The following is a 24,261-nucleotide window of genomic DNA, read 5'->3' on the forward strand; positions in this document are numbered from 1 at the left end:
TTTAACTGGATCCTCGAGTCGGTCGGTCTGATACGGTGGCAAATGCCGGTAGTTGGCGTCCGTAAAGGTGCCATGACTCTTCTTTTATGTCCATATTAGAAAGACGTTTATCTTATCTTCACGCTGGAATTCCCTGAACCGAAATTGGAATCTCCGTAAAAAGTCTATGAAGTTGTTAATATATCGTGTTCCGGAACATAAGGGCTTTTAAGAATTCAATATGTTTGATGTAATTAATGGTGGAATTGCTGAATACAATATTAAAAACCACTAAATAAACATTTTAATGCGAAATTCATGAGTTATTGATTTACTGTTATTAACAAAATACAATTGTGTAATATAATATTCAAAGGTTTAATTAAATTTCTACTCTTAATAAAACTAGAAACATTTTTATTTTAATAGAAAATATAATTTTATCATGCATGCATATTAATTTACATTTGTACTTTATGAATTTATATTTGATAAATAAAACTATTACAATAAATTATCGTTACATGTGAAATCGTTACATCTGAAATACAATGCCCTCGAGTAATTAATGAATTTTGTTGAAATTTGTTATCAAACTAGTAAAACACAGTTACGTCAAAAACATTTTTTGTTAATAATAATAGCGTTATCTAATTACTCTAAATTGATTGTCATATTATCAAAATATTTTATTTATAATATACTTTGTAATTCCACTAATAAATTATTAAATTAAAATTACAGTAATCGACGACTGTATCGAATATAAGTTTTTATTTAACTCTCTTTATTAAATAAAATTTCCTTTTTAATATATTATTATTGTTATTATTATTATTATTTTATATAGGATATGTTTTTCGTCAATTATTTTTAAGTTTGTTAATATAACTTTGTAACACAATTTAATTTAAAACCAGAAATTTTTATTTTAATAAAGAGCTCAACAAAACTGTTTCGTTCAGGCAACCCAGTGTGCACTCGACATTTTCGAAATCATTCTTAACAGCATCTCATAGAGGTATCCTTACGGACGTTTGGTACTAAGGTTGAGTACTTTTTTTGTGTTTGCTGTAAGTTTGTATCTTTATGTCCTAGAGTAAAAATATATTTAGTCAAAATTTCTATTTTAAGACTTTTGTTTACATTTTCGGAATTAATTTATTTGAAATATATTTATTATCAAATTACTTTTTTATCAATCTATCGAAACATATTTTTACTGATTTTACTTATTAAAAAAATTATAAAACAATTTAAAAAGTTTAATTTAATTTTGTATATATCCCTTGATAATAAATTTGACTTAAATTCTTTTTAGATATAATTAATTTTCTTTTTATATTTTACGAAATATTTTACTAAAATGTATCTGTTGATTACTCATAATTAATAATATATTTATTAATAAATATTTGGCATTTTTAAGGTAATAAATTATCATTTTACTAGAATTTCGAACAGTTATCTATTATGATGACTCATTAAATTGTATTATTAAGGTTTCTAGTAGGCCATCATTTAATTAATAAACAAAAATGTTGCACTTATAATAAAACATTCGTGCAGGTTTACAACATCTAGTCGAAATACGTGCAACCTGGTTTAGAATATAGAGCAGACATTAAAGATAAATTTCGTCTGGGTCACGTGTTACACCGTTTGAAATCTTGTTACTGGTGAGCGTTTAATTACATTACCAAAACCAAACTCTCTGCATAGTAAATTGTTTTGAGTATCTTGCTTTACTTGACCGCAATGGCATTAAATTATTAATCAAGGAAACTGCCTGTTTGCGTTTTTTCTTCAAAAATCTCTTAAATCTGCCCTTTTAACATTAACTGGCGGGCACGTAATAATATTACATATAAGCACTATCACGATGCATGGCTTATACTTGTTTTGCCTGTTAAATAAATCACCACATTAATTACTATAATTTACTCAGGGTATGTGTGTGCAATTTTTATAATTAATTTCTTCATGAACGTGTGCAGATTGTAGGCAATCCGTATCGTGCCTTACGTACCTTGAGTTTTAATTAGATAATTATTTATAGTCGTACAATGTATGGGGTCCTTATCGCCGCGTCAAGAAACGTACAGCGAAAATATATGATGGAGATAAAATACAAACTTCGTTTCGTCGTATAATGCCGTGTTTAGCGCTGCTCGAAATAAAATTTCAGCAGCGAAATCCAGTTTCGATCCGGTGTTTTTTTAGCGCCTTCAGGAACGAAAGTGCACCTACCTAAGATACTTTTCACCACCGTAACGTCTATTTAATCCAGGACGTCGGGGGAGCGACATTTTCGCCCCGGTTTGCCGCACATAAACGGGAAATGTATTCCAGATAACCGACGCCGGATCCGACAGACCTCGGGCGTTATAAAGTCGACGGACCTTAATACATGAAAAAGCCAATTTGTGTCTGATGGGCCACAATAAAAAAACGATTTGATTTTGGCCAGGGGATTTTCGATGCCTTTGTTTGGACGTCGCTTTTATGATCGTGTTTATTTCGAGTAGCTTGTTCCCGGATTCGGATGTGGGTGCATATGGAATTTTTACAGTCAAAACGTAAAATGTCCTTTGTTTCACAATAAATAACGGGTTTTATACATAAATTTTGATGCAAGATTCAATTGGGACCAAACGCTACTTTTTACTTAACAAAAATTCGTTTATTTTACCCGGTGAATGACATCTGTAAAATGTTTGTGACTGGTTCCTTATTTGATAAATATCGTGGGTATGTTTCCCGTTCGTTTCCTCCCTTAAAAAGTCCTTTAGGACCGACCGCGTCGTTTTCTGTTCGGAAACTCCGGAAATAAATTAAAAAGTTCCGACAGCATGGTCAAGTCGAGGCGTTCGTATACGGCCAATTTCGCTCGGGTCTCGAGACGCAATTTGTTTCAAGTATAAATAAGACAATCGTCCGAACTTTGGCGGATGGTTTTGTACTTTGAGGAGAATAAAATACGTCTCGTGGCGGTGCCTTTCGACTTGTCATCGGGTCCATGTGATTCCTGTTGGCAGTTCAATTAGGGAAATTGAATCTAAAGTCGAAAGTTTCGGAGAACGGCTAGTATGTGGATTGGGGAAAAGTTATTGGCGACCGAGGATGAGGATATTGCGAAATTTAATAAGAGCCAATTGTTGGATTAGTCGGGAAGTTTCATTGGTAGGTTCTACAAATGTTCTTTGAAGCTTGGTTCGATGGAAATAATCAACTCTCGGAAATACTGTATGAAAAATATATATTTTGAGATATTTCAGATTTTTCTTTAAAATTTACTTCTCTATTGTTTCTTTTTTTAGATTTATAAAATAAATTTTATTTTGTAATATTAAAAATTTATAGAATTTTCAGTGTGGTCATTATTAATCCGCATTATTATTTCTTGTATTTGATGTACACTAAATTCAGTGAAAATTAATAAATTTTTCTCAATTTTTTATTCCACCTGATAATATTATAAACATCAGTATATCGGTTTATGACATACGTTGTGTTTTTTCTTGTTTTTTGATGTAATATTCAGTAAACCTGAATTATAATTATGTTTACAGGGATACTACATTGTACTTTATATGAGGTTATTGATAAATATTTAACTTTATTTAATAAAATGTTAAATTTAAATATACATAATAAATAAAGTAGTTTAATTTCTATAAAATTTTTAAATTAAAATTTTGTTATCTAGAAATATTATTTACATAACTTACACAAAATAATAAAATGAGTTAAATAACTAGCTATTAATAATAAATCATCACTACGTGCTCATAGTCACAACTACGTATAATTCCTAAATATGTCTTCTGATCATAAAATGTGTATTTTTAACCATCATATTTTCTCATCTGGTTTACATCTGTGACAATTTTCCCAATAATAATCGTAACATCCCCTATATTAGTCATCTAACCATCAAACTACCTCTTTTCCGACAAAAGCAACAGCAACATCAAACTCGTTCCAGTTCGTCTCAGTGTCGCCACACAATATAAGCAGCAAGAACATTTTGATAATTTTGAAAAAAATAACAGCTTTTTTTGTAATAATTTTCACAATCAACAGCAACTAATTTATCAAGCTCAGATATCACGTTATCATTTTAATTCAGTCCACGATCGCCGCCTGATTCACAATCAGTTTCGGCCAAACGCGATTACATCTAGTCGTTATCGTTGTTTGCGGAACAAACACGAAAAAAGAACCGGGTCAAATGTATGGTAAATTGGTGTCGTGAAAATGTCGGAGTGTTTGTGAGGTGTTGCGGCCTGAAGTGTTGTGAAAATGAGCGGAAAATCGTTGCCGTTCAGGCTGCTTGAATCGGCTGGACATTGTGCGATCATGTACTCTTATTTGCCCGCCTCCGTGTTCGATTTGAAGCTGACCGCCTCTCGATTGCCGTTTTGTACGTTGGTTTGTTTGATTTTCAGAGGTTTAACTGGCAAGTCCTAACGATGCAGTTTTGTGTGTTTGAGAGTTGTAAAAACAATTTCATGTTTCAGTGTGAAATAAGAATATTGCTATAAACAGATTATACATAAAACCATTGCAAATAAATATATTTATTTTTTATATTGTCGCTAAGCTAAAATAAAATGTGATCATATGAACACCACTTCGAATGTTTAAGAAGTGCTTTCTTTATAATATATCGTTTATTTATAAGTAATTCAAAAATAATCACAATTTATTGAATTAAAAAATTTTTGTTAAAATATTTCAGTATTATGCAAATAACAATCGTTATCTTTATTTTTCATATTACTATTATCAAATGTAGGTATCTAATGATCAAGTGTCATTTATAAAAAGTTGTAAACAATTCCAACGAAATATATAAAATTTGTTGCTTTAATAAATACTCTTTCTAAATGAATTTTATTAATTTGTTGAAAAATGTTTCGATGTCAGTTTCTAGTGAAACTTGTAAATTATAATATAATTACCATATATACAGTGGTGGGAAAAGTATGGAAAATTTATTTAATGTTTTCCCTAATATGTTTCAATTTAATTTATTTAATATGTTTAAATTTAATTTCTTCACTCCAAGAGACAGTGTTCTATGACAAGTGGGATTTTAAAAATGCTAGACGGGACACCCTGCTTTTCTTTGGCAGTAGTCTTTTAACTGTAGCTCGGCCAGGTAGTACCGCATCGGTAAGGCGATTTCTCACTGTTCTGCTACTAACATTTAGATTAAATTGTGCCGGATTTTCTCTGTGATTTTATAATTTTTTTCTGTCTTGGGAGAGGTTTTTTGTTGGCGTCCCGGCTTTGATGATTGTTGATTTTCAACACCACCTTGAGTGCGGAATGTTTATTTTTTTATTTAATGTTTATTCCAATATTTCATACTTTTTTCAGTCAAAAGTCAAAAACGTATCCGATAAAAAGACCTAAACAAAAAACGGTGTGTGGCAGTACCGAATGGTAAACACAAACTAGCGAATTTGTTTAACATTATTACAACAGATATGCAGAATCCCAGGAAATAAAAATACAATATGCCATACTTTTTTCACCATTGTATTTTCAAAAATGTCTTAAATTTTGTAAAAATTTGTGTATGTTTAAAATTCTTACCTAAAAAGTAATTAAGAATAAATAAGTATAATCAATTTCGTCCAATAAAAATAAAATTTAAACATTGTCCAGAATTTTATTTAAATTATAATAAATTTATTCGAAATATATTGAACAATTTCTTACTTAAAATTGGTTTGTTTTTTAATTGTCTTGTTCATTTTATTAAAAAATATCTTGCTTGTTTTATTCAATTATTATACTTTGTATTCGATAACATAAAATTAAAAAATAAAATAAAATTGTTCAATTATTCTTTCTTCAGAGGAGCTTAATATGAAAAATTGTGTAAAAATCAATTGTCAATAAAAATTATTTTATTTATTATTTTTTCAATCCTTTAAACATACTAAATTAATTAACAAACTACATAATACAGTTTTTTCAAGAAAAAAAATCCACTAATTGTGTAATTCAAAAGTATTTATCACAATAGAATGTTGAAGTATGTCACTTTGTTTTTGGTACGTTGCATTGTTAAAATAGCTTTATATTTTTATTTCATGTATATTGTGTATATATTTTATATTTAATTCTCATATATATAAACATACTTTGTCGTTTTTGTCCAACTTAATAATAAAACTTAAACTCTTGTAATGTAATAATATTGCTATACGTTTTCTTAGAAGTAGTACAATTCAATGTTTAAATAACATGTTAAACACGAGTAAAAGCAAAATAAACCCTTCTTAATCTTATCCAATATTATGAAAATATTTTAATACTTTATGATGAATACTTTATGCTGAATTAAAAAAATATTTTAAAATGCATTATTAATATTTACAACACGCAAAGACGCGTTTGAAAATTCAACGCATAAATTGTCTAAGCATCTCTTAGCTATAGAAACGATCAAGTGACAAACGTTTTTGACATTCGGAATTTGAACATTTAAAAGTTTTATTAATCAATCCCTTTTTTGAGCACGTTAACAAGTCGGTTATCTATGCACAACATGATGTCTAAAAATAAGTGGACTGCGATCGGACCTATACGTCCCGTTGACTTCATTACATCATCGTTCGCACGCGAAAAGAACAACTTTGGGTTTAGACCTATGTCCGAATACGGGAAGCCAAACATCAGTTATCTCTTATGTGAGGAATATCGCAGGATGTGGTTCAAGGATCGGGCGCTCTATGAGAAATTCAACTATGCCAAGCCGGAGACTAATCCGAATGCAATGTCGCACAGTAAAAAGGCGATCGAAAATGCGAAGTTGACAGGAGTTACACCTGGTCTGAGCATGTCAGAAAGAAAGTATTTTAAGAGAGGAATAATACAAAAATGCATGTTATACAAGAAACCGACTAATTTCGATCTGTTGGAGATGCGGAAGAAGAGTCGGGACCATGCCATATTCGAATCCGTCAAGAGATACAAGACCCGCTGCGACCATAAGAATCACAAAGCCTAATCCATTTATTGAAAATTGCGATTTAATAACAATAATTTTTAACTATGGAATAATTAATAATTGTCAATAACTCATTAATATATATGCATTTAAAATTACAAATTTACAGTAAATCTGAAAATGGTAAATGTATATCTGTGTATGATTGTGACTACATGAATTGTTTAATATTTATTACTTGAGACAAATAAAATTCCAATATATAGTGCATAAACACGAGTAATTATTTGATTCATATCGCGGATTCACCGGTACTATTTACGCAACGTTATGTACATTTGACTCGCATGGTAGTAATTGTCTATCGAAACAGATAAAATTCGTTTATCTTATCGCAATGATTTCCAGAGTTAAGCCCCTCACTTACCAATGCCTGAGTCAAGTGTAAATTGCTGAAATTTATTTTACCACATAAATTGTCACATGTAATTAGTGATGTTATGATATGTTGAAATGGAACTGTATAAAATGGAGGAGTTATTTAGACTGTTTATGTCCACAGTGTTCCCAAATGCTCCGCCGCAGCCAGGAATGCCATGTCAGGGAGAGGACAGTAAGTACAAAATTGTGTTAGTTTCACGTCTCGTTTTACTTTTGTTTTAACACTGCGCCAGTTTACGTTGTAGTAATTATATTTTTAATATGAGAAAATTGGTGGTAAAGGTTGAACGAAAGTAAAGCGATATGATGCCCGGAGATAAAGACGATAAATCATTTGTAACAATTTGGCTATTGATTAATGATGTTTTCTATTACTTAGTCCTTGGGTCGAGTTTCTACAATTTGGCAAATTTTGAAATGATAAACTTCATGGAATTGATAAAAAATAATAAACAATACAACAAAATAAAAATCAAAATCCAAAATTAATATTTTAATGCAGGGTCATATTATTTTATTGTGGATTAAAGAAAACATCTAAATTTCTTTAAAACATCTTATTTTTTTATAAAATTACTTTTAACGGATAAAATTTATAAATATCTTCGTATGGCCATTTTCGAAACATTTAAGTGTATAAAATATTTGATTTGGTATTTTATATATTATTATTATATATATATAACAATATGATATTAGAAATTATTTAATACAATCGAAACTCCACAAGATATCTCATGTATTGTTTTACATTTCTAAATTTTTAATAATTTTGGAAAGTAGTTAATTTATAGATGACTCATCGTTCAATAAGTTTTCGGTTTAAATAAGAAAAACAATTTTTTTAGAATTTCCACTTTAATCGTTCTTCACGTACGATATATTCATTCCAACACTGCTTTTCGATGCCCTTTATGTAAAATAATTTCAAAATAGGGTTCGGTTTCGACAATCACTTCTTCAACCAAATTTCTTTCACTGGAGCGTCTTACTCTGGAGAGTACGGTGGGTGGGGAAGTAATTCAAAGCGTATTTCATTCCATTTAATCATTATTATCATCAACTTGTGTCTTGGTAGAACAGCACTTTTCTCTTTTGCATGTCGGGTCTTTTTTCTTAAATTCTGCACTCGATCGATCCAATAATGCTAATAATATAATATTCACTATTGATAGTTTTGCCTTTCTCAAGATAAATTTTTCAAGTCGACTTTTGAGTTTTTAGTCGCTTTGGATGACTTTCATTCGCTGCTGTCCACACAGCTGACGATCTTCTTGATTCAGATGTGTAGTAGCGGATCCATGCTTCACGCATTGTCACAAACCGACGCAAGAAATCCTTTTTATTTCGCTTAAATAGCTCCAAATAGTTGTCTGAATCATTGACGCGTTATTGTTTCTGGCCCAGTGTGAGTAAACGTGGCACCCACTTTGAAAGGAACTTTCGTGCTCAAATTTTCGTTTAAAATTATAAAGACACTACCTTTAAAACTATTTTGTGGACTTTTTATGTTTTCTGGAACAAGTGAGGATTTTGAGCGACCAAAGCTTTCAACATTATCTGTGTTTACAACCACCGTTTAAATTCAGCATAGTCAATAAGTGTTGATTTCCCTGGTGCAGAGTTCTCATAATGCCTAACAAGCTAATGTTTGGCTTCAACAGTATTTTTCCACATCAAAAACAGTGATTAATCAAAACACGAAATTCCTTTCTAACCATTGACCTAAAAATTACAAAATTGGAGTGACTAAAACCTCTAATAACGGTCAGAATGTCTTAAATTTTTGACATATACTGTTCAAATGTTAGTCAGGAAATCATGGGAGTCTGTCAATAAAATTACCATATAAGTATCAGATCGAGAAGTTGTGTGTTATATGATATAAAAATATATAAAAAGTAATTATTTATAAATTATTAATGATTTTTATCAAAATTATTTGTTGTAAGCATTTTTGAAATATTTTTTAATTCACTTCAATATGTAAATTTAAATATTAAATATTTAAAACAAAGTGATCCAAGCCGGTAATTAATTTTTACAATATATAATTTGAAAATTAAGATATTTCTGAAACTGATTTGAGATAAGTAACTGTGTAAATAAATTACTATTAATTTTTTTTTTTGTGAAAAAGTACATTTGCTGATAGTGGTTTCAAAATCAAGTGCAGACATATTGAATCAATTTATTTGAACTGTCTGCAATTGAATGGTGCAAAAGAGTGGCGAACAAACTTTAACAAAAGCTCGGATAATTTATATGTATTATATATCACTGTGTATTTAAAAAATTCCGCTGAAAGCCTCAACGTTTATCTCAGTCCGTGTCCAACCCATTTACCATTTATCTCATGAATTAAAGAATCCGCGTCAAAACGAAATGACTAAGCCGAACGTCGGTGCACGATTCAGTTGTGTTTGAATGTTATGCAGCAAAATTCGAAACGTTTCGGGCACGTGTCGTTTTATGTAGGAGCTGCATTTTCGACGAAACAAAAGGTGCGTCTCTGACCGCGACGGCTGATTTAATGCGGCCCGAACACAAAAATAAATGTGAAACGACCCACGGACAGGCAGAAACGTGCAATGCAATTGTTTCGTCCCGGGCTTCGCGTTGGTCGTCCTATTTTTGTCCCGGTCTGTATTAAGAGTATCAAAGTCTTTTTTTATGTTTAGAAAAACTGTCTAAAAATTGCAGTTGCATTGAAAGTAGTCGCGGTTGCACATAATGCATATTGATTCAAATGTTTGCAATTCGTTTGGCGTTAATTGTACATTGTGTTAGGTCAGTTATGTCGGGCGGATGATAATGTACTTACATTAGCAAATGTAGGTGTCGGTCTTAAATTATAATTTTGAACGCGATGGATTTAATGGACGTACGTACTCGGCAACGCGTTTAGTGTTAATATTGATTTGGATTTGGTTGTTATTTGGGGTGTTTCGTGATATGTTGTGATTGTTGGTTGGGTGGCACGTGGTCATAATGATTGTGAGGCAGGTTCTGAGAAAGTTGCTCTTTTGCACCAATCCATATGGTGAAAAGTTTGGTATGTACTTACCGTTTATCAAATTTTAATAGCAAACATCTGTAAAGTATCAATAAAAATTAAACTTTTGCGATTTTGTTTATGGAATTTAATAAATAAGTTAAATATCATACAGGGGAATTCATTTTTATATCATTCATATTTACTCTTTTAATTAGTATGTTCAACATTATGTCCTACAATAAAATGTTTTTAATAATAAAAATACATAACAAGAAAAAATAAATTTTGTTCTTAAACAAGCACATGATTTTCTGTGACACACTGCAAAAATTTTGGTATTCCTCAATTTTTAAATGAATACAATCTTATCTAGAAATATTTTTATAACAATTGCTAACAAATATCTATAGAAAGTAATGTTTATGTGTGCGATAAGATAAAATAGAAGATTTCACAATGTTCTATTTAAGATTATTTTAAGAAAACCTCAATCAATATTATTGTATTCATCCTATGTTTCTCTCATTTTCAGAATAAAGACGATATTTTTTATTGTGTTCGGAGAATGTTGCATTTAAAAAGTTCTCTATCAATCATCTTCCAACTTTGAGACACTTAATAAATGATAAAATGCCTGAAATTCTCGTAATTTTCATTTTTCTTGTATTACTCACTGAATGTCAGCTCTACTTCGTCTTTCCTTTCTTTTTGGAACATCTTTTTATTGGTTGAATGGAGAATTTGTAAATTTAATTATTTTTTCTTAAATAGTAATTTAATAATTGATTGAAGGCATCAATATTTAAAAATGCACATGGTCATTTTACTAAACCAAAATGAAGAAAGGAATTATTAATTATATAACTGAGTAAATTTATTAGCTTAATTTTGTTAGAAACATAAGCATACATTATTAGAATCTATCGAGTCTGAAACTCTAATTCAACCCGGAATTATGGAAATATCAAAGAGAAGTTCTAAGAAGATTAGACAATTTGAATTTCAATGAAGCTGCGTTTCCACATAGATTACCAAATTTATATTATCCACTCTGGAAAATACAAATGTATATAAATAACATAATTTCAAAACTAAACATACACTTTTATACATGTGTTCAAGAAAAAGAGTAATAAATATAACCAAATAAAAGAACGCCATGAAATTCAAGTTTTACATTGGACTGTACGACTTGAAACTTTTATCTCTAAAAATCATAATGTTCAATTGAATTCAAATGGAAAACTGCATTTCCTTCGACATGCATGCGTATTTTTGTAAAACCAGGAATATTTATTTTAATAATGAATGTCATTATTCTCATTCCTTTTTAATTTGAAATATGGCAGATCTAAAAATATTTTAAACGTTTGTTACTCAAAATGGAACAATTAAATCCTTATTGGTATAATTTTACATACACATAATCGATTACCTTTGTTCAGAGAGTCATTTTTCACGGATACCCGACCACAACGACCGTAGTTGAAAAGTTTCCCCCGTCCCGCATTATTTACGGGCTGTAACGTCAGAATTACCGTACATTTAATATGATAACACGGCTCACGCATCACGCCCACTGCTGATCAATTTTTAAGCGTATACGAAAAATATTTTGCTTCGTTAATTTGGGGAAATATAAGGGGAGTACGTGTCGACCGATCTCGTTTGTGCCTTAAGCAAAATCGATTTGACGAATTTCAGTCAAACAATTTTTACTGCATTTCCTCTATTTTCGACCGCATTCTGATTTATTATTTCTAAATTACCATACCCCCGTGGAATTAACATACACATACACGTATCGGGCAGAGGCTTGCGTTTGCAGATTTAACCGTTTGCGCAAACATCCAAAATGTGCATCTGCAAGTTAAACAAACCGAACCGGTATCTCTCCCGATGCTTCGACCGCGATACGGGAGCCATTAATCATTGGTTTTTTTTCACTATTTCCAGGAAGTATCTACAGGAGAGGTGCGAGACGATGGAGGAAGCTCTATAGGGTGAACGGCCATATTTTCCAGGCCAAACGGTTTAATAGGGTGAGTTTTGTTGTTGGTTATTTTATTTTTTTGGTGTATTGTTCGAGAGTAAGTTTTGTGCGGAAGCGTAACTGGTTGTAATATGAAATATGGCCATGTGACACTGGAAAGTGGATATACGTTTATTCTCCCGGGGATTTATGCGGATGTTAGTGTCCATTGGGGCCAAGGATGCCAGATTTTTAATTTAGATAGGTGGATGTGGTTTTTGTTTGGTATTAGCCCAAATTTCCAGGTCAAGGCATATCAATATTTTAAAACTTAAGCTCTTTATTACTCAAGTAATTTGATTAAGCGATAGAACTTAACGGATATTAGTCCCATTAACAAGTGAAAGGGGGATTCTAAATTGGACAAAACCTCTGGTAATATTTTAAGTACATGTATCTACCATATATATGATATGATGACAATTTATTCTTCAACACAAGCCCTTATTGTAACTTAATTTTATATGTTTGTTCCGAAAAGTTTAAAAATTTTAATTAATAATACCACAAGATAATAAAGTAAAGAAGCAAACAATCAAATAAGACTTTCCAATATAATTTTTCTTTGAAACATGCAACGTAATTAAAAACTAAATTATCCCTTCATCAGTCAACAGTAAGATACTTAATACCAAAAGTTTTATTTAAGTATAATTAGAATATCATGTAGAAAACACTTTAGCACTAAAAGTTTTTATAATTTTAAGCAATCTATTAATCTTCCCTAAGTTTACTGGAAGTTTTAACAGGCTTTTCTCAGATTAAATATAAATGGCGCAGTGTCCTACTTATTTCCCCAAGACTATTAATATCCGCTAGAATTTTGCAACTTAACATGTGTCACTTGAATTATGCACTTGGTGTAACACAACACTGCAATTTAGCAAAGCAAAGTCTAAAGATACGATCACATATGTGATTATCCTAATTGAAGTTAAAAATGCCAAAGTATAAAAATTACAAAGTTAAAACAGTAATGAACCCCTTCGAGGCTCAACCCGGCAAATATCCATCACGTGACCCACGTGAGATCGTGCGGAGTTGAAAGCTTCACTCCCAACTGGGACGCGCACGTCGAAATTCAGCCACGGTCCGCCGCTATTCCGTGATGTTAAGTAGCAAAACTCATTAGCGTCCCGGCGATGCAACCGTAACGCAAAGTCGAAATAAACCGGCCAAATCCAATTTCGGACGAGTCTGAATAATTGTGTGCGATTTAAATGGACGTGTTTCATTTTGTCGGTGCACGAGGATTGTTTACCATTGAAAACATTAAAAAAGAGTTGTCTGAAACGCTGATAAATTTATCGATTGGTTCTGACTTTGGACAGCTCGCGTGGGCTTCCTGGAAAGCCTTAAAGTACCTTGAAAGGTTTTAACTTCTTTGTCAATGTTTGCTTTTTTATCTCAGCTTCCTTTTCATTTAAGTTGTAGGATGTGTGCTCTAATTTAGAGACTAGAATTGTTTTCTCTATTGGAACAATGTTGCAGTTAACTTAGCGGAACAATTGAAACAATACGTTTCTTCAGTAATTTTTAATGCTGTCAGAACTCAACTTTACCACTTACGATAATTACTTGGCTTTTATACAATTTTCAAACATATTTCCACAAAACTAACTGGCAAAATTACAATTGTTCTCTTACTTTTCAAACTCATAAATTAAAATACTTACAAAAAGGAATCTTTAAATTCATAATAACTTTTTTAGCTTCTTTGTTTGAAAACTTTAGAAATGAGAAACTTTGCGCTACCAACTTACTCTCACTATACAAGAAAATTTATAAACGAAATTCTAAATTTACCATTGTTAATTTCGTTGTGTAGAGAGCGTTTTGTGCGTTCTGCGACGACCGCATTTGGGGCCTGGGACGGCAGGGCTTTAAGTGTATTCAGTGTAAGTTGCTGGTGCACAAGAAGTGCCACAAGGCGGTTAGCAAACCATGTACCAGCGAACACATCGAGGCGGCGCCCAGGGACGACCACAATGGGGATGCGCAGGCCGCTGGCACGCCCAGCAACGACATGCTGCAGGAAAGGAGGGAAACAGACTTACCGGAACCACCGCCAGATGTTACAGGTACATGGTTCTTTGTCCAGCATATTAGGGTATCGACCGAACTTTTGATGTTTTGTAGGCGAATCGGTACCGGTCGAAGATCCGAACAAGCCTGACGACGGCGAGCCGGGTTCGCAGCGCCAGTATTCGCTCCAAGATTTTGAGCTCATCCGCGTGATCGGTCGCGGATCTTACGCTAAAGTTCTGATGGTCGAGTTGAAGCGTACGAAGCGCATCTACGCCATGAAGGTGATAAAGAAGGCGCTCGTCACTGACGACGAGGACATCGATTGGGTGCAGACGGAGAAGCACGTGTTCGAAACTGCTTCCAATCATCCGTTCCTCGTCGGCCTGCATTCGTGCTTCCAGACGCCGTCGAGACTGTTCTTTGTCATTGAGTTTGTAAGAGGTGGTGACTTGATGTTCCACATGCAAAGGCAAAGGAGATTACCCGAAGAACACGCTCGGTAAGTTGTATTTCCTTATCACGACGAGATTGAACTTACATTTAACATTAGGTTCTATGCGGCTGAAATATCTTTGGCGTTGAACTTCCTTCACTGCAAGGGTATCATTTATCGAGACTTGAAGCTGGACAACGTTCTCTTGGATCACGAAGGTCATATCAAACTAACAGATTACGGCATGTGTAAGGAAGGAATACGACCAGGCGACACGACTTCAACCTTCTGCGGTACTCCGAACTATATTGCTCCAGAAATTTTGCGCGGAGAGGATTATGGATTCTCAGTTGATTGGTGGGCATTGGGTAAGTTATTTTATTGTCTTTTAATTAAATATTGTTGGAAATATAATTTGCCACAATTAATTTGAATCCGGCTATTGCAATTTGTATTAATTTATTTTGAAGTGCACGTGTGCGGTTCTTCAATTATTTATTAATACGGACATAAATAAAAGTACTTCATGTGGAGAGTTCGCAACGCGTATGGTAATTTTACACAGAATGAAATTCCATCCAGTCCCACTTCTGCGTACACACAATGTAATTAATTTGAATATATTATTCAGGAATTTGCTTACCACATGACAAATATGAGGCTTTACATCTCAATTTACTGGAGGCAGTAAAGTTGTTGCTCATTATCCCTTTTGCTTATAAGCTCAACATTTGCTAATTTACATACGGTCTTTAGCCCAGTTGTAAGACTGTGGCATATACAGTCGTTTTTCTAATAAAATATGTATTATTATTATTTAGGGGTGTTACTGTATGAAATGTTGGCCGGTCGGTCGCCGTTCGACATTGCTGGCGCATCCGAGAACCCCGATCAGAACACGGAGGACTATCTATTCCAGGTTATATTGGAGAAGACAATTCGTCCACCGAGGTCTCTCAGCGTCAAAGCGATCAATGTTCTCAATGGCTTCCTCAATAAAAATCCGGCAGGTCGACTTGGATGTCGCAGTCCCGACTCCTTCCACGAGATCGCCACTCATCAGTTCTTCAAAAGCATCGATTGGGAAATGGTAAGCAATATTTGTACTACAATTTCATCACTTTGAAGATAAATTAAATTATCACACATGAACAGAAACTGACTTTCGATTGTAATATAAGTGATTAGATGAACACGCTCTCACTTCAGCATCTCTCTAACCCGTGAAACTTCCTGAACACGGACCGCAGCAGCCTAACGACGTTCCTCAATTACCTGAAATCCATCCGGTTCGTTGCGCTGCAGGTCATCGTTACCCACCACCCACTCTCTGAATATAAAACCCCCACACTTAGGGGGATGGAAATTTGCTTCGACGTTATTAATACGGTTATACAAAGCCGTTGCAATCGATGATTAAGCGTCTGCAAAAGATTATTAATTTTCCTTTATAAGTTTGCATTTTATATAAAACCCATCATCGTTTTCCTGTCTAAAGTTAACTGGAGTTAAATGAACATCAAACTGTTCTGAATTCTTTTGCAGGATTAGTAACTTTTTACACGTTGTTTCAAATTTCCAATATTATTTTATACGTAAAAGTTACGTGTTTGTATTCGAGAACTTTCGGTTACCGTGATTTACAAGAATCCTAAACAATCAAATGTTACTCAAGGCGTTTTTTCTCATTCTAGTTGGAACAGAAGCAGGTGCCACCGCCTTACAAGCCGCGCCTAGACTCTGACAGGGACCTGGCGAATTTCCCGCCGGAGTTCACCGACGAGCCGGTCCATCTGACACCGGACGATCCGTAAGTAGACCTATGTCCATTGTTTACCGGGATTTAAGGTCGGAATATCAGAAACCGGTCATACTGCGACCCGGGTCCGGTCTGATATTAATTGGGAAAGTTGTTATGTGTCGGTTATCGGCGATTGCGGCTTCGAATATGATGTAGATATAAAGGTTTTTATGTGTATTAATTTTGGAATATTCCTTTATTAATCTGTTAAAATATCATTAATCATAAATTGACCTTATTATGGATAATACCATTACGTGGATTATACTAATTTATACATTTTAGATATATAAAGTTTTAAGAGTAGTTTGGGTGTGCCGAACACGAAAACATTCATTTTTAATTTTATTTAAATTTTTCTACATTTACATCATACATTTAAAAATGGTATATTTGTGTTTTTGGATTTATAATAAAAATGTAAACATCGCATCCAATGGTGCACAATCCGTTTAGATTGGATGAAAAATATCCTATAAATATAGTTGACAAAAATTCAAATTCTCTGCAATTTCTGCCTTTTTGACTTTTAGTCTTGATACTATTTTTACTTTATTCTATAGATTCAATTCGATTTTTCAATTCTGTAACATAAAGAAGAAGAAAAACTGACATTTGAAAGTACTGCTAAATCTACATATTTTTCGTCCTGAACTTTTTTTTTGAAATAGCAATAGCCGACAATTATATGTTTCTTTTATATATTCTTCCTATTTTCGTCATATTTTGGAGAAACTTTTCAAGTTGTTAATGATTTTCAATATCTAGAGTTTCTGAAAAGAAATTAGAATTGAATATTTTACTTTCTAAGTATCTATTAGAACCTGAGTTAATATTTTTGAAACTTGTTAACAATCTCCTACAGTGTGAACTATTTTTAAGGTTCATTAAATTCATTGTCATTCATTGTTAGACAATGTATCGATCAAAAATACTAGTCATGCTATCGCAATATTTTATCGATATCATTGAAATTATTTCAACTCATTTTTTTCCTATTTAGTTTGTCGAATAAAGGAAAAATATTTAGCAATAAATTGTATTACTACTTATTTCTTCTTTTTATCATAACATTTGTATTTCATGTCTAATCTTGATATATTTTAAAATATTTGTAATAGAATAAACTATCGACTAAAAATGTGATATTGAAATTATTTGTTAATGAAACAAATTATTTAAATGATACAATTGTTGTTAAGCTATTTCTCATTAGATTCAAAGGAATTTGATACCGTTGGACGCGTTATCTAAAGACATTTTTAAGAATATATTATTCATCTCGGACTTGTCTTACATACTGGACGTCCGTTCAAGTAAAACAATAAATCTTAAAACACAAATCCATTTTTTAGACGAATGTTGTAAAATTAGAAAATATTAATTTATTTTTCATGTACTCAAAAAAAAACACAAGTTACCAGTGTATCTTATAACTGCATTGTTTATGCAATTTATTATTTCTATATACATTTAGATTCATTCTATTGTGTCATTCTATAAAATAACGTGGGGATTTGTTTGGACATTTACTATCGTTTCAATATGTATATATAAATTTATTCTCGATTCTAAAAATGTATTGCATATGAAAACCTGAAATGACTAAAAATATGGAACGTGTATCATGTCAAAGAATCCCACAACAATAAATATCCATGTGAATTTAACTGTCAGTTGTTGCATTTTATTGTACGTGTAGACAAATAGGAAAATCCCATATCGATAATACATATCAGAATTTTCGACGTTTTGATCATTTTAATGAAAAATATTTGTATAGAACTCTAAAAATAGATAATTCAACAGATCGATTCGATGCATTCACTATTGTTGAGTGCGCAGAGTTAAACAATTAAGAACGACCGCTAACGCTCTTAATTACTATTGACAGAATAATTAAAGGCGTGGAAGGAGATTATCGTCTTTATGATCTTCCTCGCGCAAACATTGTGGATTAAGATTGAAATCTTAAATAGTTCAATATATTAACCCAAATTTTGTAGTATTAATGAGTATACCTACCTACTAAAATGTTTGTTTTGAAATCGTAACTAAAAGGTAACCATAAAATTGATACAGCTTTTAAAATAATTAACGGTCTGTCTGATTTAGACACTGTGAAGTAATACATATTCCAAACCATTAATTTTGGTTGCAAAAACCATATATACAATTACTTGGGTTAAATTTGTATTTGTAGTTAGCATTGTAGCTAAATGACCACCATTTCACAAAACACCCTCATTAATCAAAACCTGGAGCGCAGTCAGTAAAATGAACATCCTCAAAAAAAAACCTAGTAATTCGGAACCGTGAATATAAATGGAGATATTCGGCGAAACTGCCGCAGAAATTGCTGTTACGGCATGAAACATACGAACAGCGGCAGCTTGATTAGGACAGCCGCCCCGCGACGCACTCAGGAATTTATGTCCGGAGAGAATGCATCGTCGTCGTCATTATATGTAAAATTAACGTGTGCTTCGTCCGGATATTGTCGGTGGATAAATTCACAGAAAACTCAGCTTTTCGAATTAGAGAATGTAAACGGCGTCAATATGCTCCCTGCAATCAACACCCTGCTTTATAACAGCCGCAATTGTCGTTGAGGGGAATATGCTGTATGAAAATTAATGCTATAGTCTGCAAATATACTTCGAGAGTACAGGGTGTCCCAAATTGGTTGCCTTTGACTGTTACGAGATCTTCCAGACAGATAAACTAACTTAAGTGTAAAAAAATAATGTTAATTGTCGCAAACTACATTTACCATTCCTGAAATATCTACAAATAATATTGTCAGATATCAAAAAAAGTATAATAATTATCTTAAACACCATAAAGAAAATTATAGGAATTTCCAGTATAATTCTAAGTAATCGATAATTGGTCTTAGAATTCTTGCCGACACGGAATGCCGTTCGGGCATGAGACGGGTAACTTCGGATAAGAAAAACCTGAAGGCCAAATATTTAGTTCGAGTTATCAAGATATTCAAGTAATTAAAGTTTGAGATGGCATTGCCAACCAATTTGCTTCGAGTTTTTGAAGTTCGACTGTATATCTGTATATCTGATCAATTTCGATATATTTAATATTGGCAGTAAAAGATAATTTAATAAATCATAATTTAAATATATTTGAAAGGTTAATGATTGAGGGGAATTTGTTGTGGTTTCCATTTGAAACAAAGATGTTGCACATATCATGTCGAAAGTTTAAGAAGGTTAATTGCTAACATTTACATTTACATCTTTAAAATCTGCAAAAAATATATATCAAGATGGAATTTGCGACATAACGTTTAAAAAAATTGAACTTTGGACCATAAGACGATACTTTCTTTCCAGGCTGAAAATACTGGACAACTACCTTCAACATATTTAATACATTACGTGTTTTCAACGGTTGACTATATTATATATTTGTAAAGTGGCTGTTTTGTCTATATCATTTACTAAAATCGAGTTCCATATTTTAGGCGTGTAATCGAGAAGATCGACCAGTCGGAGTTCGAAGGCTTCGAGTACGTGAACCCGCTACTGATGTCGCTGGAGGACTGCGTGTGACACAACGTGCTGTGCGCCCTACACCCGGACAATTTGCCGCCGCCGCCCTTGGTTCGCCATCCGCCGCCCTTGTTCCCGCCGCCGCCTCCGCCGCCCCATCACGAACTGCTGGACCGGCCCGACGACAAGATGATGCGGATCGATGTGCGCCCGCCCGGCGGCAAGTCCCTCCTGCAAAATATATTCTGCCTTCCTCTAAACTAGACAATTGTATCCAGCTAAGCGTAGACGGAACGGTAACCGCGAGGAGCCGAGGATTGGGCGGCGTTGTTGATGATTTTAAAGTGAGATCTGTTTCGAATAGTCAACAGACAGTCGAATTTGGTATGGTTTGTACCGATCTATGGGCTCGGCTCCTTCGCGGACGTTTTTTTAGGCTAACTATCGACTTATATCTCACTAATTAATATGTTTTGATTGATGATGCTGTACTATGTACGTGCATTTTTGTATTAACTTATTTTACCCCCAAGTTTCTCGGTAGTGATCGACGATGTCACTAAGATATCTTCGTTCGTTGCCGTGAAAAGTGTTTATTTACTTTTAATTTCTTCTCGTATTGTAAGTTTCATATGATTATGCAGTTTGACATTCCAAAATAGACCTAAAATGACTGATATTTTTGATATTTTTCGTTTTCCTTCGTTATTTAAAGAGGAGTTCTTTTTGTATATTCCGTTTTTAACACTGATAGAAAAGTTAATGGTTACAAAAGCTTAAGTATTTATTCGAAAATAGGGTTCAAATTCAAAAAGAGCACTAATAAATAATCTTGATTAAACATTGTTACATGTGTTTCTCTTAAACAAGTATATAAATTTAAATTAATTAACACTTGACGGTACAGATTTTTCCAATTCCCTTGGAGGGTATTTTTATCATTTTCTTGATTCTAGTTATTTGTATTCGTTAATGACGAATTCTTCCGGGGGAATTTTAAAAAAACATGTTCTATTTGTATGTTATAAAAATAATGAATATGACTAAAATTGAAATAAATAATGTTTTATTAAATCACAAATGTAAATTGAAAGTAATAATGACTGGTAGTCAATCGCAATTTTTAAAGATTGAACATTTTGTATCATACGTTATCAGAAGAAGTTATCAGACTATATAAAGTTAGTATAGCAGAAATATATATTACTTGCTTTAAAGAAATTGAACATGTTTGTTGATAGTTATGGTATTTTTTAGAATATATAGTTTTAAGCATTATTTATGAAGTATATTTTCTAAGCTGATTTAACTTAATCGGGAGTATTATTTTTTACATGTCTTACATTTAAGTTTACCAGTATATTATTTGAATCATTTATAATAAAGATCTACTTAAATGTTACAGTGAGTTTTATTTACTTACACCAGAAATCATAATGAAATATTTAATATTAAATTTGGTTGATATTGGCCAAAATACTATTTATAATGTAATAAGATATCTTCGCCTCTAAGAGGTTTAAAGGTCCGGCGACGAAAAGAAAACAACGTTAGCAGTTGCAGGTGCAAATCTGAAATAATTCTCATACTCATATATACAATGTAATATAGATATCTTCGTTTCCTAGAGGTTTAAAGGTCTGGCGACGAAAAGAAAACGTTAGTGGTTATAAGCGCAAATCTGAAATAATTCTCATACATAATATTAATAATAATAGAACAAAGGAAAATTTTAAACGTATAAGTTTTTTTCAAATTGCCTCTACATCTGCTTGAAAAACTCCGATACGCGATGGAAAAATTCAAAAAACAATTTTGCTGAATAGAAGTCAATAAACGTAGTACCAAAAGAACTTGTTAATACTTTTTTTTTAAATCCATTAGAAAGACTAATATAAACATCAGCAAATTTTGTGATGTTAATATTTGGTTTCTTTTTAAGTCCGTATTATTTGAATACAGTCCCTAAACATAAACATCATCATCCAACTACATGTTGGGTGAATATTTTTGATTTGAAGTTAATCCAATTATTGAGAAAATACACAAAATTACTGATGGGCGAGTTCGAGGTCTTGTAGTCGATTGTTTTGATAGTTCAAACATCTCGATTGTATTCGATGGTTTTCTCTCGCAGTCGATTCAATCCAAGACAACAGTTCAACTCGATTGTGTTGAACCATTGGGATGGTTCGATGCATCGTATTCGGTTGCAACTCAACAACTCGCGATACGAGTCCAAGAGGTTCCAAACGATATAGTCGAGTAAAATCATTTTGATTATATCGCTTACGTTTACGTACCGTTACTCACTATGCGTTGATGTGCCAATTTGATTAATCGATTCGCCAATCTGCGAATGATAAGGATTAATGCCTTCGGTATGATTTGTTGTGTGTCAATTTGTGCTGATTCTTCGAAAACGTGGTTTTTGGACAAATCATCAAAGAAAAGAACACGCAGCAGCGAACCGTCAAAATTCCATATTCTTTTCACAATACGTTCGTTCATAGATCTCCAATAAAGAGTAGGAGAATATTAGGATTGACATGGAAAGATGGCATTATTTTTATCTTTATGAAAAATATTTGTCCGTGTCTTTAAAAGTAAAGTGGAAGAAATTGATTGCAAAAATGAACTAAAGAAAAAATAAAATATAACTTATTTAAAACGTACAGAAATTGCAGATAAAAGGTATGGTCTGGTTGAATATAAAAACTTTGTGTCGCATGTCATACGAGTTTGTAGGCGTACTATGAATACTACGTACCACGTAGGATACAATGCGTTATTTCGTTAATGCGTTATAAATGGCGAACTGCCTCATCGGAACTCTTCAGAAATCATGCGCTGGAAAAACTTGAGACTATGATTTCAGTTTGCGACTTTATTTGTTCAAGTCAACTGTTAAATACTTTTATTTAGTTATAATATTTTTAAAAATTACTTTTTAAAAAGTAATAAATAACACACAAGCGATGGATAAGTTAGTCAATAACAGACTAAACCATCCATGTTCCACTGGTTGAATCAAAGGAAATCATCCATGATTGATTACAAAGTCATTGCACTGAATCAAAATAATTTAGGAGCCCGACTACGCCTTACTACTACCAGAACGATAAATATGTAGATCAATAACAAACTGTAATTACATCCGCATCAAATGAATTACAATTTTTCTTTTAAAATATTTGATTTTATATAAACAAATCCTGATAATTTTTGATGAATAAGTACTAGTAATAATGAACATTTTAATTAAATGTTAAGTTAAAAAAGTGTATATGGTATGACGTATATAATGTACCACATATGATACTTTTGCATTTGCATATAATTGAAAATATTGCAAACATTGTTTTTTGTGAAATGTTGCGGTTTGAGTAGTTGTTAGTGCCATTTGTGCCCATAGATTCATTAAATTAATTCAATTTAATGTATACATTCTTTTGAGATTCAAGTTCTCGACTTCATCTTGATGAAAAGATGCTTCTTTATGGCTGATCCATGTTCCTGATTAGTGTGTTCCTTGTTCTGTATTTATAACTTCTGTAAATAAATGATAATGTTGCGACGATGATTATGAGAATCATTGTTGTTATGACATTTGTAGACATAGAATGATTATAAATTTTCTTCCATATTGTATTGCCCAATTTTTCATATAGGTAGGCCTGAGTTTCGGTACACACTGATTCCATTATTTACGTTGGCGGGGGTGGTATGTTGTGTGTTTTTGTTATAGTTTAGATGTTTAATGTACAATGCTATCACATGAACTAAACCAATTTCTCTGGGAGTAAGAATGTTTTTTTTTTGATCTTATAGTTCCTTCCATATAATGGCAATCACAGTTCGAAATACAATCTTGCTGGTAAACTTAATCAATTATTCAAGCATGCTGTGGCCTACATGTTTATTGCTGCCTCTGATACGGACGGTTGTATCCAGTGTGAAATGATTAAAATTTGTTGGTGTCTCCCTACATAATGAATTTTCCATTTTGATGGAGGTTGGTGTTACTTTCATAAGGGCGAAGTTGTTAGTTCCTCTAACAAGAAATT

At 32.5% G+C, this 24,261-nt stretch overlaps 1 protein-coding gene across 1 annotated transcript in view; it reads left to right on the forward strand.

Moving 5' to 3' along the window:
* The window catches only part of LOC109596030 (atypical protein kinase C-like), a 43,953-nt gene extending 22,357 nt beyond the window's left edge, over positions 1–21,596 (forward strand). Inside the window, exons 5-12 of the mRNA XM_049962032.1 lie at positions 7,512–7,562; positions 12,345–12,430; positions 14,249–14,501; positions 14,560–14,947; positions 14,999–15,249; positions 15,703–15,971; positions 16,576–16,691; positions 20,167–21,596. Coding sequence (XP_049817989.1) covers positions 7,512–7,562; positions 12,345–12,430; positions 14,249–14,501; positions 14,560–14,947; positions 14,999–15,249; positions 15,703–15,971; positions 16,576–16,691; positions 20,167–20,254 — 1,502 coding nt within the window. The 3' untranslated portion in view covers positions 20,255–21,596. The remainder of the gene's footprint in view (positions 1–7,511; positions 7,563–12,344; positions 12,431–14,248; positions 14,502–14,559; positions 14,948–14,998; positions 15,250–15,702; positions 15,972–16,575; positions 16,692–20,166) is intronic.
* Positions 21,597–24,261: the final 2,665 nt, after the last annotated feature.

This window comes from Aethina tumida, chromosome 1 (assembly GCF_024364675.1).
Source record: "Aethina tumida isolate Nest 87 chromosome 1, icAetTumi1.1, whole genome shotgun sequence".
NCBI classification, from domain to species: Eukaryota; Metazoa; Arthropoda; class Insecta; order Coleoptera; family Nitidulidae; genus Aethina; species Aethina tumida.